Raw genomic sequence first — 17991 nt, forward strand, 5'->3', positions numbered from 1 at the left:
TGTATGAGTGAGTGTGTGTGTGTGTGTGTGTGTGTGTGTGTGTGTGCACGCACTTGTGCAAATGCAAGTACACATTTGCCATACCACTGGAGGAGAGGTCAGAGAAGAATTGTGTTTACCTCTGTGTTGTGTATTCCAGGCTAATCTGACCTGCGAGCTTCTGGGTGATGCTCCTGTTATCACTGCCTCTTGCTGTTTGAGGACCAGGATCATACACACCTGCCACAGGATGTGGCTTTTTGTGCGACTCGGGTCATTAAGCTTGCTCAGCGATTACTTTTGCCTGATGCCCTTTCTCCTAGCCAGAGATTCCTTAATTACTAAATTGCAGCAAGTGTCACATGGTCATCAATACCCCTAGGTACTCAATTTTCTCCAATTTAATAAATGGGGATTGCTAGCATATTACCTCAAGTTATTTCATCATTGATTGGCTGGAAATCTATGTATTCATGAGTATGGGTCATGCACCACTCTTTTCCCCTTAATTTATTTATTCATTCACTTTACTTCCCAATCATAGCTGCCTGCCCGGTGCTCCCCTCCCCCTCCCCTCCTCCTCTGAGAAGGAAGAGGATACTCTGGATCTCAACCCATCCTGGCACATCAAATCACTGCAGAACTAGGAGAATTCTCTCCACCTGAGGCCTGACAAAGCAGCCCAGTTAGGGGAACAGGATCTGCAGGCAGGCAGGCAACGGATTTCAGGGACAGCCCCTGCTCCAGTTGTTCGGGCACTGAATGAAAACCAAGCCATGTACTTTTCTTATTTGTGACTTTCCAATTCACTCAAGGCCCAACTTTCCACCCAGCAGCTGACTTCAGTGGTGTGGATTACTTACCACTTCTTAGAAGCAGTCAGTTTGACTGTTATTTTTGTGGCAAATATTCTTTCCCAGTTCACTGTTTCTATATTTATGCATCTTTATAGAATTTGTAAAAAGAGTTGTAAACACTAAGTATAGCCTAATTAACTTTTGAATATATTCTTTGTTTCAAATTGGATGAAAGACTAAAACCCATATGCAAATTGCTCTATTACAAGTTTGACTTCTAATCTGTTTCTAGAAGGAAGGGACAGCTCAACAATTTTTTGGTCCCACTCTAGGAAGCATCAGCACCATTTATGGGAATAAAATGTTCAAACAAACCTTAAGCATTTGTCTTAAGTCACTATTAGAAAGAGTCTCATGTAGTCTAGGTTCAAGAATATGAAATTTATCCTTCTGACTGACACACCGCTTAACGTGTTTGAAGTCAAATTTGACCTTGCCAGTTAACGTGAACCATTGGGCTCTGTACTGGGTGGGCCAGCCTCTGGTCTCAGGTTTTCCGTGTACCAGGTGCTGACATTCGGAGGCCTCATCATCCTTTTTCCAGTTCTGTTTGTTCACTTTCTGTTGAAAGTTGCTCCACAATAAATTAAATCCAAGCACAACTGAGTAGAGGTCAGATTTCTAACAAGACCATGGACCAGGAGAAGGTCCCTCTGGCAGGGGATATGTGAGAAGCTTGGGTTGGAGAGAATGTTTCTAAATTAATGTTCCCATTCAAGAGATGGGCATCAGCCACAGATTTGGATTCAGGGAAAGCTCTTTATTTTGTTTTTCTGGTTTTTTATTTAAAACTATCTCTTTGGACTTCCTTCTTTCTTTACTTCTCTAGAGAGCAGAGAAACCTCCTTCCTCAGGGCTATTATAAGTCTCTACTCTGGTACCTTTAGGAAAAGTAAGCAATTTCCCAAAAGGAAACAGCATTTTCTTCCAAATAAGAATTCTTAAAATGGAAGACTGTGAGTCCTAATCTTGTTTTATATGAGATAATGCATAGGTCTCAGCTTTTCTGCTTTCCTGAATACCTATCCACAGGTCATTTCCTAATGTCTTTACAGCTCTGCATGATGCTCTGATGACGGCTTCCTTGGTTCATCTGCTCAAGGAGACATTGCTCTACTTTCTGAGAACAGCTGTCCATGCGAATACTCATCCTGCATCCATAGTGCTCAGCACAGCATCTAGCACACATTAGGTACTCTGCAGATAGATGCCTTCTTATCGGATCTGTGCTATAACCAAGGAAAACACCTGATTCCAGCATGCTGTTGTGACCTTGGTCTGAGGGAGAGTGAAGGAGTTCATACCTTTTTATACAAATGCATCTGAGGATGAGTGGAACCACAATTGGAGATTCATCAGATAGGGGACAGAAAGAGGAAGTGTGACCTCAGCTAATCTTTCTAGGGGAAACAGCCAAAGATTAAGCAAAACCAGATGTGGTTAGATTATATATCTTCTTCCAAATAGAGTTAAGCATATGTGCAAGGTATGCACATAATCTAACAAACATTGCTAAGGTCACTTTATCCATGGATAAACTTCCTCAGATTTTAGTATTTAATCTTGTTGATGATATCACCTAAAATCATATAGATAGTGATGGGATATATAATTTACCATGCCAGGAGTTACTGAAGACATCTGTAGTTCATATAGTTAACCAACCCTGTGATTTATTTAGATATCACCGAAGACCTGTTTGTGAGCCAAAGGTTCTTGTAGTGTGTCATTTATAGAAATTATCGAAAGATGTCACAATTTTAAAGCCTGGAGTATGATATCAATAGAAGTTTTCAAGGCCAGTCTTCTAAATGGATATTAATTAATTCCAGAAATTAAAAATTCTTTGGTCCAGTACAGTAAAAAATAGGAATATAAAGACGAGCTCTGCTTCTTCTGGGAAACCTCTATTGGATACGCTGTTCTTGCCTTAACCATTGAGAGGATGTTTGTCCTCAGATGAGAGATAGATTCTGGCTTCCTTGGCTGAGTGAAAGTTACGGGAAGCTATATGAATGAGTAAGAAAATCCAGGACAGCCAGGGCTACACAGAGAAACCCTGTCTCGAAAAACCAAAAAAAAAAAGAAAAGAAAATAGAATTCATATTGTTGTTTTGAGACAGCATCTCACTATACAGCTCTGGATGTCCTGGAACTCACTATCCAGGATTTCCTATACAGAGAATGGTGCAGCTTGCAGTGGGTAAGTCTTTCTACCTCATTAATGTTGTTAAGATAATCTCAAGACTTGCTTAGAGGTTTGCATCCCAGATGATTGACAGTAAATTCTGCCAAGTTGACAATGAGCAGAGACCATTAAAGGTGCTTTTGGTGAGCATTTATTTAATTTATAGATTCTTAAACATGACTGTATCCAATATCGCTACAGAGAGTATCAACTAAACATTATTCATTGGGTTCCCAATACCTTTAGTGATAAATTACCCAAGGAGTCAATTCGATGTCAGGAATAGAGTGAAAGCTGAGATGAAGGAAGACTTGGCACTACTTTTGTTGTTACTATAGAAAGTCACTTGAAGATACTGCCTGGAGAGTCAGACTCTTCTCACTGAATTCATAGAACTTACTCCTCTCCCAGAAAATTATAATATATATGTAATATGTAATAATATTCAAGGCATCTCTTCAAATGGGACAAAAATAGGCAGTGCCATGGATTAAGTCTTCTGAGACATAAAAACATTTATGTATACTATCCTTGTTCAGTCCTTTGGGATGATATAAACCAAAGTGGGTCCATGCTAATGCCACATTTTCTTTATTGGGATTTCTAGGCAGGCCTTGGTGTACAGTGCAATTAGTGGCTTCCTTTGAACAGGCCTTCCCAGGACTGCTTTCTTCTATACAATGTGTGATAGTTAATATTGATTAGTAATTAATATTATCAACTTAATAGAATAAGCCTTTTGACATACTTGTTAGGGATTATCTTCATAAGGCTAATTGAGGTGAAGACATACCTTAATTGTGGGTGACACCATTTCCCCGGATGGATCTTAGATAGAATAAAAAGGAGAAAGATCTAGGCTGGCTACTTTTATGTGAGTTTGACACAAGCTATAGTCATCTAAGAGGCAGGAACATTGACTGTGACAATTACTTATAAGTTCAGGCCTGTGGAATATCTTCTTAATTAGTGACTGATGGCGGAGAGCCTGGACCATTGTGGGTAGTGCTATCCCTGGAGTAGTAGTCTTGAGTTCTATAAGAAAGCAGGCTGAGCAAGCCAAGGAACAATTCAATAAGCTGTTCCCCTCTGTGGCTTCTTCATCAGCTCCTGCCTCCAGGGTCCTGCCCTGTTTGAGTTCCTGTCTTGATTTCCTTCAATGGTGAACAATGATGTGGAAGCATATGCCAAATAATTATTTCCTCTTCATGTTGTTTTTGATCATGGTGTTTCATCATAGCAAAAGTAACCCTAAGAAAAGAGATGAGCACTAGAATTCGTCTTTTGTTGATTCCTGACTATGGATACAAGTGACCCACTGCCTCTGACTATGGATACAATGGAAACCTTCCTGACTGTGGAGAACAGTGTATGTGGTCCAGCTGCTTCTGATTATGGATACAATGTTACCCACTGCCGCTGACTATGGATACAATATGACCTTTTCTGGCTATGGATACATTGTGACCCTTCCTGACTATGGATATAATAGGAACCTTCCTGACTAGGGATACAGTGTGACTGGTTGCCTCCAGCTCCTGCCATCCTGACTTTCCTACGGGATAGACTACTGAAAACTTCCACAAACAACCTGCTCCCATTTAAGTTGATGCTGTCAAGGCATTTTTTCCCCTCAGCACCAGGAAAAGAAACTAATTCCCAGTGTCATAATGAGCAAGCATTAATCTTTTAATCTTTCCTTTTTAAGTGGAGAAATAGAGCACAGGATGACATAACTCAAAGGCAAAAAAAAAAAAAAAAAAAAAAAAAAAGCAATGCATGAAATGGATGGCACAGTCTTGTCAGTCAGTCACCAGGATGCCCTTCATTTCTGCAGATTACAAGAGAGAAATCAGAGCCTCTCTAAAGCCAACTGCCCTCTCTGCTTAGACCCTCGGGGAAGATCTTTGATGCACTCTTACTTCCTTGGTGTGCTTTACTTCATGACAAATAGCCTTTCATGGAGCTTACAAGAAGGAACAGGAGCTCAGGCATAAATCGGCAATAAACTGGCTGAGTAACACTGGGCGAGGCAGCTGGCTTGGCTCAGGGAGGGGCAGATAGACCGGGGTGGTCTCGGGATACAGAGCTGAGTCTTCCTCAGCCCGTGGCCATTGTTCTGCTTCTCAGTGGACACCAGGGTCAGTCCCACACTTATGCTTTCTCTCACGTTACCCACTCCTGAGTCCAAAGCACACTATTCTATCTGACTCGATACCATGTTTCTTTAACCTCAGGCAAGTTCTGCCACCTCCAAGAGCTGTTTGTTTATTAAGGGAAAATAACTGCTCTTTGAAGCGCTTATTGGTGACAGGGGGGGAGGGGTTGGGGGGGGAGACAAAGTTCAACATCACTGCCAAGATTGCAGCTGCATGTGAACTCAGATGTGGTTCACTGCATTCTCCCAGGTGAATGGTCTCCTCTAAAAGGATGGGTGATGTTGGCCTATCCAGTGCACAGCACACTCAGAATTACAAATCTAAGGTATAGGAGCCTCTCTGTCTCTCTCTCTCTCTCCTTTATTTACGTATATTTGTGCTTGCTTGTGTGAAGTTATGTGTATCATGTGTGGGCAGAGCCTGCCAAGGCCAGAAGAGGGTATAGGATCTCCTGGAATTAGACTTATGTGTAATTGTGAGTCACCATGAGTCGTCATCTGCAAGAGCAGTAAGTTCTCTGAATAGCTAAGCCAGCTTTCCTTTCTGGCGCTCCATATTTTCTTTATGTAAAGTTTTATTAGCATACATTAGCCTCTGCTTGGGGGAGGGGGCAAACAGTCTCAGATTAGATTCGATGCCTTCTCCATAGAATGGAATTCATTCTTGATAAAAAAAAAGGGGGGGGCGCACAGGGAAGAATTTAATACAGTTGTTTAGCTAAATGGATATGGTGACAAATTGCTTTCTGGTCACTTGAATTTATAACTACAAAAGAATCCCATCCTTGGCCTTAATCAGAGAACCTTCTTTACTGTAAATGTCAGTGAACCAAGGGACTGGAGGCTGTCAAAGTGATGGGAGTACTAGACAAATGAGTGCCCAGCCCTAAACAGAACATTGATGCTCCTTTCCCCTCTGAACTCAAAGAACATTATTGAAGAGGGGGCAGAAAGAACAGGAGAGCCAAAAGGTGGAAAGGGGAGCTGCAACATACTTTTTCCTGGGCATGACACAGTCATTGCAAACACAAACTCACAGGAACAAGGGTTGTCTGCACTGGACCTGCACAAGACTGGGCTTGTCAGTAAGCAGTCATGGATCTTGGAGAAACTTAGCAAAGCCTACCTCACCCTAGTGAATTCTTGGCTACTTATGAATTCTGAGGTAGTGAGTCATTGATTATAATTGTGTAGCTACTGGAAGCTCATTATTGGATAATTCTATACCCATGGTCACACGAACCAGCCCTGGTTAAACTCAGTGACTCACAAAACAACAAGAAGAAGACATGAACATAGGAGGAGGGGGTATTGGTAGAGTTGTGGGAGGGATCTGAGAGGGAGTGAGTGAGGGTAGTCAGAGCATAATACGGATGTCTGAAATTGTCAAGGAATAAATTTAATTTATAATAAAATATAATCCTGGCCTTGGATAAAACCGATAGCTGTATAACAAAGAGGAGACTGACTGTCTATTTCATATATTATAAAAGGTAACACAAGGGCTGGAAGGGTGGTTCAGGGGTTAAGAACACTGACTGTTCTTCTAAAGGTCCTGAGTTCAATTCCCAGCAACCACATGGTGGCTCACAGTCATCTGTAATGGAATCTGATGCCCTCTTCTGGTGTATCTGAAGACAGCTAAAGTATACTCAAATAAACAATCAAATAAATAAATCATAGACGTATATAGTGTATTTTGGTTATATTCACCCCAGTACGTTCTCTTATTCCCCTCTGACTGACCTTTTCATCTTCCTACTTCCTAACTAGTGCCCCTTCTCTCTTCATACTGTTTCTTCTTTCAGTAGTTTTGTGCATGAGCTTAGATGAGCAGTGATTTGCAAGACCTGCACTGTGTAGCAGTTTCCTCTAAGATTAAAGCCTTCTAATTTGGAGGGAAATGTCTTAAGACCGGATGTTTATAGGGAGGTGAAACAACAATGAGCCATTTTACTGGCCTTCCCATCTTGACATCCTCACCTGCCCTGTAACCTGCTCTTTCTCGTCTTCTGGACAGGGTATCACTGTGTAGCTCTGGTTCGCTTGAAGATCTCTTTGTTGACAGGTTGCCTTTAAATTTTAAGAGATCCATCTGTCTCTGCTTCCAAAGTGCTGTGATCAAGGCCATGCCCCACCACATCTGACTCCAATGTCTTTTTAAAAATCACTTCCTCTACTAAAGTCACTGTTGTTTGCTACTTAATACTACGCACAGGTTTTTGCTAAGATTCCAAAATACCCAGGATGTTGTATTAGTGATTGAAATTATACCACATACACACACACACACACACACACACACACTCACACACTCACACACACACTCACACACACTCACACACACACACACACACACAAACACAGTTAAGTTTAGATCCTTATATAAAGATATCAAATCTTGATTTTGTTTTTTGTTTTTCGATTTGTTTCTAAAAGGATCTCCTGTATCCCTGGCTGGCTTGCAACGCACAGAGATTCTTCTGCCTCTGCCTCCCAAGTGCCAAGTGCTAGGATTAAAGGCGTATACCATCATACTCAGCCTGCAAAACTGTTCATAAAAACAGTATCTAACACCTTTCTGTTGCCAAACTGAAATCCCATCAACAGATGTTACAGATTATTCCTGTAGAGATACATGGGAGTGAAACTCAGAACAAATGAAGTTGTGCCAAGCCTAGACAGAAAGACAATAGTGGAGTTGGGATACGGATGACTTTGGCTGTTGCATGTGCTTATGTTACCAATACAAATAGATTCTATGATAATATGTCTATGAATATGAGGAATCCCCCTATTGTAGATAGATGCCAGACATGATGAGTTTCAATCAGGTTCCAGGAACTGGTTCTGCTTATATTCACGATTGCTATCTAGGAAAAAGTTAGATTTTGTGGAATGCAGGCGTTTGAAGTTGAGGTTTCCTTGTCTTGGCATTGGCAGAACCATTCTGGGACTTTCTTAGGCTATGACGAATTCTACCATACATATCTTCCCTGTGAACTCTTCTGCTTGCTCTCTGGATGTCCTCTCCTCTTGCGACATGCTTGCATCCTAACTACGAGTTTTGAGCTGCTCACACTGTGAAATCAAATGAGATCACCACAAAGTGGCCCCATGGATGAAAGCCCTCTTTCCACAGAAACTCACTGGCACACCTGCTAAGGGAACTATCCAAGATTCTTCTTAAGAAATGCAGTCTTCAAAACAGCAGGCCAGTGACGACCAATGACAATCCTGCTCAGTTAGAATTCTCTGTAGGAAGCATTGTTGGTAGTGTTGTGGCTCTATATAATAAACAAAAGACTGTGAGTGTTACCTCAGTGTTAGTGCACTTAAAATTAAAACTTTGAATCATGCTCTCTAAATAAAGTTGGAGCTTTATGTGAAAATATCATCTTCATTTTACATTCCGGGCAGCTCTCCAAGCTCTGGTGAGTTATTATTATTATTATTACTATTATTATTAATTATTATTGTTTTCACATTTAACTCCTTTACTGTTCCTATAAAGAAGATTGACCTTGCAAGAAGAGAGGGGAGTGCAACAGTTTTGAAGTTGGTGTGGGCTGGGAGAGTAATCACATTCTCTCTGTTGCTTACCTCAAACTTATTGATCCTCAAGGTCCATAGAAACTCTGAGGATACAGTGGTTGATAAGCCAACCAGCAGATGACTGTGTGGAGGTATTAGCGGGTCTCCCACTCCGACCAATACAAACTACGTCAAAGGACACAGACTGGAGGATACTGTGTGTGTATATATATATATATATATATATATATATATATATTCTGTCATGGACTCCATTAACATCTTACGTTGCTCAAGGGCAAAGACTTTGGCCCTTAGGTTTTATTAAGTTACAATTATTCCCTTCATTTTCATTACTCCACAAAATCTAATTAACATAATACCACTATGGCTCTGACCTAGTAGAATTCTAGCCAAAACCAAGGGAACTGCTGTCTGAATGGATCTTTACAGCCTGAGAATAGGTTGGACAATCATTTGACATTCTACAGGGCTAAAATAGCTATGGGCCTCACTGCTCCCATTTGGAGGCCTTGAACATCTAGAAGAATCTTTGTGTAGTACACACACACACACACACACATACAAGAATAAACAATTTGAGGTCTAAATCCTATAGGGCTTGTTATATTCGAGGGACTAAAACAAGATCTCAGTGGGTTTGAGTCTCAAGTTTCTTATCTAAAAAGAGTTCATCTCAACTGTTATGGCATCTGTTATAACATAAAATGGCTCTTATAACATTCAGTAAAATAACTCACACACCAGAAAGAAAGCCGAGAAAATGTTGAGCTTTCTTTCAGACCAGTGTGAAAACAGAAATCAATTTTTAAAAAAATCTTGTAGAGAACTGAAGACAGTAAGTCATTTTCCTAGTGTGCCTAAGCCCTTTTCACTACATCTACACATGATAATAAAGAAAAAATTTATATATCCTCTGTATTACATTAAAATCAACTTAATAAGCAAATGGAAGAGTGTTTGTGACAATAGTCAGAAATAATTTCTGTCACAGCTTCTCAAAGGCATCACAAGACAACCTGTGGACATTGGTAGTTGTTTTACAAGGTCAAAAACATACTATGGGGAACAGGCAAAGGGATAAAAGTCATCTCTAAGAGCCAAGCAAAGGCTTTAGAAAAGGACTCTCCACCCTTTTGTAGCAGCAATGAACATAGAAGAGCTACTATTGTGTAGACTTGTTTTCTTGAACAATGACACAGAATATAGTCTTTCAGATCAGACAGAATCTAACTAACTCAAATGTTACCTTATGTTCATGAATCCATGATGTGGACACATTACATAGCTTTGTTTTTATTATAACTAATGGAAAGGGTTAGTAAATGAAATTGAACCATTTATTCATCTAATGTTTGATACAGGTAGAGAATTCTTTTGAGACATTATCCTTTCTCTTCACCCGTCTGTTTCTTCCTGTGTTTTAGCCAAGAATAGTAACACAAAAATAAGGTTCACATCAGGCCAACTGATTTAGGAGGTAGATATGGTGATGCATCCAGAAATTCCTACTTGGAAGGCCTCTGTTGCCATATTCCTGAGGTGTGCAAAGGCAGGCTCAAAAAGAAGAAACCCTTTGTTCAACCATGTTCGACTGACCACATTTCATGATAGCACGTCTTTATCTTAATTGTGTAAGTACTGGGCACTGTGGCTGCTTTGGACTTTGTGCCAGACTGCTAATGACATTTGAAAGAGAAATTTGAGGTTAACAGAACTCAGGGTTGGTGTTTAAATAAGAACACCCTCCCCATAGACTCATGTGTTTGAATGACCATAGGGAGTGGCACTCTTAGGAGATGTGGCTTTGTTGGAGTAGATGTGGCCTTATTGGAGGAAGTGCGTCACTGAGGATGGGCTTTGAAGTTTCAAATGTTCAAGCCAGGCCCATTATCTCTCTCTCTCTCTCTCTCTCTCTCTCTCTCTCTCTCTCTCTCTCTCTCTCTCTCTNTCTCTCTCTCTCTCTCTCTCTCTCTCTCTCTCTCTCTCTCTCTCTCTCTCTCTGCTGCTTGATGATTCGGGTGTAAAACTCTCAACTTCTTCTCCAGTACCATGCCTGCCTGCACACCACCATGATGATAATGCACTAAATCTGTGAACCACAAGCCAGTCCAAATTAAATAGTGTTCCTTACAAGAGTTGCCATCTTCCTGGTGTCTCTTCACAGCGATAGAAACCCTAACCAAGACGGACTCCAAGCTAATGTGTGTCTATGTAGTTGCCAATATTGGAGCTTTAATAAAATGGATTGCTAATTGTAAATGAGGTAAAAGCCTCATCCTACCAAATCCCTTGAATTTGATGAGGGGGCATTAGCTGGAATGCATGAGATAAACTCTTGAGTTCCCAGAAACGTAGTAACATCATCTCCTTTTCTGGTTTTACACTTCCAACAGGGACCATGGGTTTGAGGGCATGAAATGAAAGAGGCTGAGTCCTAACCTGAGAATGAACTAAGCTCATGAGGATCAAGAACATTCTAGTGACTGCTACACCTAGCTAGACTTCCTTCTGCTCCCTGCCTGTTTTTTTCTTTATATTCCATCTAAGTGGTATGAAGTCCACTGCTTATGCCATTTGATCATAGTAGCACTTAACTGGCCTCAGGCAACACACAACCATAGACTAGTGCAGAATCTGTGCTAGTGAGCATTGTTTACCTTGCTGGCTTGGCTTTCTGGTATATGCTACTGTGTGTTCTCAAGTCTTCTGAGAGACTTGAGACTTGACTCACGAGAAAGACAAGATTGGAAACAAAGTAGAAGTGAGTCCAAATCTGGGACTCATGACAGCATTATCATGGAAAAATTAATTGACTTTCATGGCTCTAACTTCCTAATATGTAAAAGGAACAACAGTGCCTACACTAAGTCAGTCAATCTCAACAATAATCTTCCCCTAGCTAATATTAGATGTACAGAAAAACCCGATCTACCACACTGAGCTTCTAGTATGAACTAGATGCTACACAGAAAGGATATGTAAGTGATAGAAGGCAGCCTGCAGCACTGTAGGTAAATCTGCCAGTATATTTGAATTTCCCAAAGTCTTTACCCACCTCTGTCACTTGTGTTATTTACAGACATGCTCGAGATTGCAGCTATAGACATATTTAATATTTTGCAGGGCATCATCATGTAATTCACAAATGGTTATTTTCTAAGATGGTCCTTGGAGGCAGCTCAGACATTGTCCAAATCACAAATGGGGTTTAATGTCTGCAGTGGTCTCAATTCCTGCATCTAATTAACTGTCAAGCCATTAAAAATTCCAGTCACAATCCTCACCTGGGGGTATTCACCTCCTACCCATAAATGATTGACCAAATAAGTATCACACATCACTTTGTTTAGAGCACTGGCCAATCTGTTTCCTAAATGGAGTTCAGAAGAATTGGGCCCCACTACCACAAACCACCTGAGTAATAATTGTAAGAGTTAGAAATCATTACATAGGCCAGACAGGTCTATGTAGTCACAATACGCCAGTTCTGCAACTAACGGGGTTACATTAAGACTAGAGAAGAGTGGATCATATTTGTTAAAAAATAAAGTTCTTGGAATGTGTAAATTGAGGATATTCCTATTCCTCCCTATTATTTCTTGATAAACTGTTCTCCAAGAATAAGCTAGCGTCTTGTTGGATCGTTCAACTACTTTTTCTGGGTCTCCAGTGACAGCTGAGGCTTTCTCTAAAGCCACAATTTCCTGTGCTTGAGGGGAAACTAGGCAGTAGGTCTGTGAGTGAGTCTTGATTGAGTTAATGAGTCACTGAGCTGATATGGTTCTTGGGTGCTTACCACACTGGAAAGAACAAAGACTTAGAGGGATTAGAAAGGCATATGGGCTTTTGCTGACTTTTGTGGCTCCTTTCTATATAACAATGCGTATGTGTGCGTATGTGTGCGTATGTGTTCTATGGGGGCACTCAGTTAGGCAAGGACTTTGGTGGTCCTCCTTTAACGGTAAGAAACAGTGTTGGGTCAGTAAATGATTGACCTGGCTGCTCTGGTGATAAGCTTTGGTAAATAGACTTGATTCTGCTCCAGGGATTTCAGGATTCTTTAACGCTTTAGGTTCCAAAGCAAGAAAATGCTTGTAGGTTTTTGAGAAATCTTGTCATTTGAAGTTGACAGCCTTCAGAAATATATATGCACTGTCCTCTCCAGTATCATCTTGTAAGCAGAAAGAAGCATATGAAAGCAAAGTTCTGGAGCAAAGAGCCATGTTGGAGGAACCACCAACAATGGAAACTTGTCAATCAATCACAGATAGGATATTCTGTAATGAAAGAGGAAAATAAATCTCTGCAAAACTTGAAGCATGTAGAAGAACTGTCATCAACTTTCAGAGGAGAGAAGATGGTAAAATACAGCTTGCTTTCTAGGTTATGTTAATGGACAAGAAACCGAATTGCCTTCACATACAGGGATATCTACCACCTCTCCATCAGCAGGCCAGTGTCAAAGGTGTCCTGGTTATGAGGTGAGGCAAGGTATTTGCTCTGTGATCTTGAGAGAAGGAGCAATGATAAGATAGGTTACGTACCTCCATTGCTGCTTTCCTATCCGGTATCTTTCCTGGCTTCCTTCCCGACTTAGCTGGAGAGTCTAGAGCTGAGGCAGAAGCATCCCCTCTTCCCCAGGAAAGAAAGGGAGGTGACTCCTTTGTCTCCTTCCCTGCTGGCCACAAGCAGCAACTTGCTTATGGTCAGGAGTGTGGACAGATGTGAAGGAGGGAGTCTGTGCTGGTCTCTGCTGCAGACCTGACCAATCAATACACACCAGGCCTACTCAAATCCAACCAGAGAGCTGGATGGCAGAAGTAGAGAGCAGGACTCGGAGGTGGTGGCTGAAAACAGTGGCTGAAAGCTATAGACTGTCCAGCAGCGATTACTTTGTCACTGGGTCTGTAGACAAGAAGCCTTAAGACTATCTACACGAGAAAGGAAAGCTTCACTCCACTCGACCTTAATGACTTCAGGAGGGAATCTGGAGGATCCTTTATGAACCATCCAATTTAGTCATAGAATTTCTCCTACTGACTTTTTTTGAGACCTATTTTATAGTTCTTTGAAGAAACAGGGTTGTATATACTGAAAATGTGGCATGTGTTGGACATATTATCACTTAAGTTACAGTTTTGTGGTGAGAAGAAAAGGCTCAATGGAGTGATGGCCACACAACCAGAAGGAGGTGCTAAAATTGGTATCAGAAGCAACTCTGCTCTTAACGTAATGCCTGCAGTAATCTTCCCATGACACAGTCTGAAATAGCCTAAAAAGATGTCCAGGCCTGATTCCCAGAACTGTGAATATACTACCTTATAGCAGCAGTTTTCAACCTGCGGGCCATGAATTTGTGTGTGTGGGCCAAATATCACATATCCTGAACATTAAATATTTGTTATGATTCATAATAGTAGCAAAATTATAATTATGAAGTACAGTGAAAATATTTTATGGTTGGAGATCACCAACACATGAGGAATTATATTAAAGGGTCACAGCATTAGGAAAGACAAGAAACACTGCATTATATGGTAAAAATGAACATTGCATATTTTATTATGGTGTGTGTGTATATATGTATGAATTAATTTAATTACGATTACTTATAGGAACATAGACTACTTATCTGTGGCTACACCATTGAAGAAAATGCCTCTCCATCTTCCAGCAGCTATCAATTGCTAATAGGTCTTTAGAAAATGGTGGGACCTCCTACATGAAGAATCTTGAGATGAAAGATTATTGTAATTTATTCAATCAGAATTATAAGAGGTTAAATCAAAAGCCATGTAATGTCAGAGACAGAGTCAAATATGAATAATGCAAAGTTACTTGTTGGAAGATGGACAAAGATCCAAAGTCAAGTAATGTAGACATCTTCTAGCAGCTAAAAAGTCCAAGGCCTGGGTTCTCCTAGGGCACAAAGAGAGAGAGAGAGAGAGAGAGAGAGAGAGAGAGAGAGAGAGAGAGAGAGAGAGAGAGAGAATGGTCTCAATGGCTCATTTTAAATCATTTTAAACCTTTGGTTTGAGACGTGTAAGATAAAGAATTTGTGTTGTTTTGAGTTATCAAGTTGGGTGCAATTTATTGTGGCAAGAGGCAGGTTGCATGCCTTCCTTTATAATAGTGGGCTGGTTTTTAACCCTTCCACGCTTTTATTCATTTAGTTTCTATTTTTTTAAATAGTAACCCCTTTCCTGGTTATTTCATACACCCATGATACCAGAGGAGGCAGCAGGAAATGGCAGGAAATAGCTCCAGGAAGAGACTCAGAGCCTGGATTTTGTCCTTTCACTGTTTTTACATCTACCATCTTAGAACTCTGAAAAATTGAAACTTAAATCTGTACTGGAGAAATGACCAGCAGTTAAGAGAATGGGACTGCCCCTTTCAGAGGACCGGGGTTTGATTTCTAATACACACATGGGCACTGACAATCATCTATAGCTAACATTCCAGGGGATTCACTTCCATCTTCTGGCCTCTGCTGGCATTATGCATGCACGTTGTGTGCATACATACATAGGCAAGACACCTATACACATAAAATAGTAATTTAAAAGCTCTTGAATCGAAGTCATGTAACAACTTGGAGACATTAAAGCTATCTACATCAAGTTTCCATTTTATAGCTCCTCTCATACTTCTCAGTTACATGACTTCTGGATCCTTCCTTCTACTTATGCTTCATGTGGGGAGTTCTGATTTACCCACTTCTCTCTGAGAGGTGCTATCCAGACCTGTACAAGGCAACCAACCTCACTGTATCTACCCGTGAGCCTGCTATGTGGTCCCTACAGTCCATCTAACTATTCCATAAGATTTTTCAGACTTAATTTGGTCTTTTATCTGATTTTTTTCTCATTTTACCTCCCAAAAGAGTACCTATACTGAAAAAAATTATTATGAGTTTTAATTCTTCTTAACAGGGAGGACCAACCTTTTCTAGTAGCCGTTTAAATTAGCCATACCTGTTTGCTTAGCAGAATTTAAGTGACACTTCACTTCATATCTTGTGAAATACAATGGTCTGTAACTTTATAGAGTCACGGACCCTTTCTTCATTTATTTTATTGTTTAAACGGACTGCTTATGTGTGTACCTGCGTGTGGGTATATGCATGTGAGTGTTGGTGCCTGTGGAAGCCAGAAGTCAAGTGCCCAGGAGATGGAGTTAACAGGTTCCTGGAAGTCACCCAACATGGATGCTGGAAAGAAAATTTGGATTTTCTGGCAGAGCAGTTATAGGCCCTTAACCACTGAGCTGTCTCTCTAGCTGCAGGAATATACATTGCCTTTTGAGAGTCAAATGAAAACTACAGACTCTCTACCATAAAGAAGTATGCATTTGGCTAAGATTTGGGGCCATTATGTTATCATTCTGCAGGATTTCAGTGCTCTGGAACTAATCTCTGATGTGTGGTAAGTTCTGTCAGTCTAATGTCTTCTTTCCTTTATGCTTTACAGAGAGCTAAAATGAGGACTCCTGGGCCTAGATTGAGTGAACATCCAATTAGGATCAAGCAAGAAAGACTTCATGACCCACAGCAGCTGAGTTCTCAGATTAAACAAAGACTATCTTTCAATGGCCTCCTTATGCAGTAAGAATTTACTGTTCAGATCTTTCTACAAGATAAATCTTACTCTTTAGATTCCTGGCCACTTAGAATAGAGCAACCCAACCACTGAAGCCGTCTCTATCACATGATGCTTGTGGGCAGAAGCCAACACTTCTATTCTCCTCCAAGTTGGATGCTACCCTCAAATCTCAGCCAGCTGGGAAAACATCCTGATCTGGAGTTTGTCCAGGCTGTCCTGGGTGAGGATTGAGGCACACAGCCACTGTCCCTGGTTTGTAACATCTAACTCTCTGTGAGATTGAAAGGTTTCAGTTCTTCAAAATAATAAAATACCTTCAGTCACAAGGGACAGGTTTGTAGGGGAGGGGGAACAAAAACATGCCACTGGTTGGAAGAATTCCTTTTGGGAAAAAATGTCACACATACACCAAGGCATCAGGACTTCCTGGCACCTTCCCCTCAGGGATTCACAGAGAGGCAATCATTTTTAAAGGTGAAGAAGTGAGATTTGCTCTCTGAGTTTGGTATTTACCCACTGTGGCCAGGACACAAAGGCCTTTTATCCTCTTCGGCATGAATTGTTTTAAATGTGGAAGGTGGATACCTACAAAAAATATGAAGTTCTGAAAAAAAAAAGATCTGTTTTTCTGTTTCACATAGCAGCCCCCATATGTACTTAGCGACCAAAGAGTATGTAAGAAAGAATTCAGTGGACCTTGGTTTTGGGGTAAAGATTGTGGGTGGCAGCATCAGCTGTGTCCCCCATCCAATGAAGTCTAAAAAGGGTCAGAAATGTAGGATATTCCTGTAGCTTCTCCCAACATGCTTTTTAAAAAGCTAAAAGCAATCTTGAAAGTGAATTTATATCACTATTGAAACACCACTTGCTACAAAGAGAGGGCAACCACAAAATGAATACAACATGAGCAAATTGACATCAAACATCAGCCGGATACTACAGCTGCTGCTGCTGCTGCTTCTTCTTCTTCTTCTTCTTCTTCTTCTTCTTCTTCTTCTTCTTCTTCTTCTTCTTCTTCCTCCTCCTCCTCCTCCTCCTCCTTCTTCTTCTTCTCCTTCTCCTTCTTCTACTTCTTCTTCTTCTTCTAGATAATAAAAATGTTTCCTTACTAAGTTGAGACTTCACTATTAACTGGAGTTGAATAAGAAGGGGTTAACAGCACTCATTTTACTTAAGGAGATGATCACCTGTAACCATGTACTATATGATCATGTACACCAATGTATGTCTCCATATATGTCACCAGTGGTATGAGTTTCACTGTCTGAGCAACACATTTTTGGTATAGGAATTTCACAACTTTTTATACACCAAAAATTATATTTTTAATGATTCCTTCTATGATACACCCTAAGAGATAAATAATTACCATTTCCAGTAGTTGAATGTATAAATACAGATTGTGGTTGTGAGGAGCAGGTGTGGCAGCAGTCCCAAGATGGCACCCGGGACTGCAGCTAAGTCTTATGACTTGCACCTGACTTCCTCATACACCTGAAAATAAGCCAGGACCATTGTGAGAGCTGCACAGGTGCACCATGATGCTGGCGGTGTAAACAAGTCCATATTTGGTGGAGACGCGCCCCTGCCGCCCTGATTGGCTGAAGCTGCGTGCCTGGTGAGGTGACGTGGCCTGCCGTGAGTGGA

The 17991-nt window shown here is 40.8% G+C and overlaps 1 protein-coding gene across 4 annotated transcripts in view; it reads right to left on the reverse strand.

The window, feature by feature from the left end:
- The window catches only part of Phldb2 (pleckstrin homology like domain family B member 2), a 211609-nt gene extending 198102 nt beyond the window's left edge, over positions 1-13507 (reverse strand). Inside the window, exon 1 of one of the 4 annotated variants that reach the window (XM_021184540.1) lies at positions 13285-13507. In XM_021184540.1, coding sequence (XP_021040199.1) covers positions 13285-13290 — 6 coding nt within the window. In that variant the 5' untranslated portion in view covers positions 13291-13507. The remainder of the gene's footprint in view (positions 1-13284) is intronic. The other 3 variants (XM_029470303.1, XM_029470305.1, XM_021184543.2) reach the window with 3 other exon arrangements.
- Positions 13508-17991: the final 4484 nt, after the last annotated feature.

Source organism: Mus caroli, chromosome 16, assembly GCF_900094665.2.
Source record: "Mus caroli chromosome 16, CAROLI_EIJ_v1.1, whole genome shotgun sequence".
NCBI lineage: Eukaryota > Metazoa > Chordata > Mammalia > Rodentia > Muridae > Mus > Mus caroli.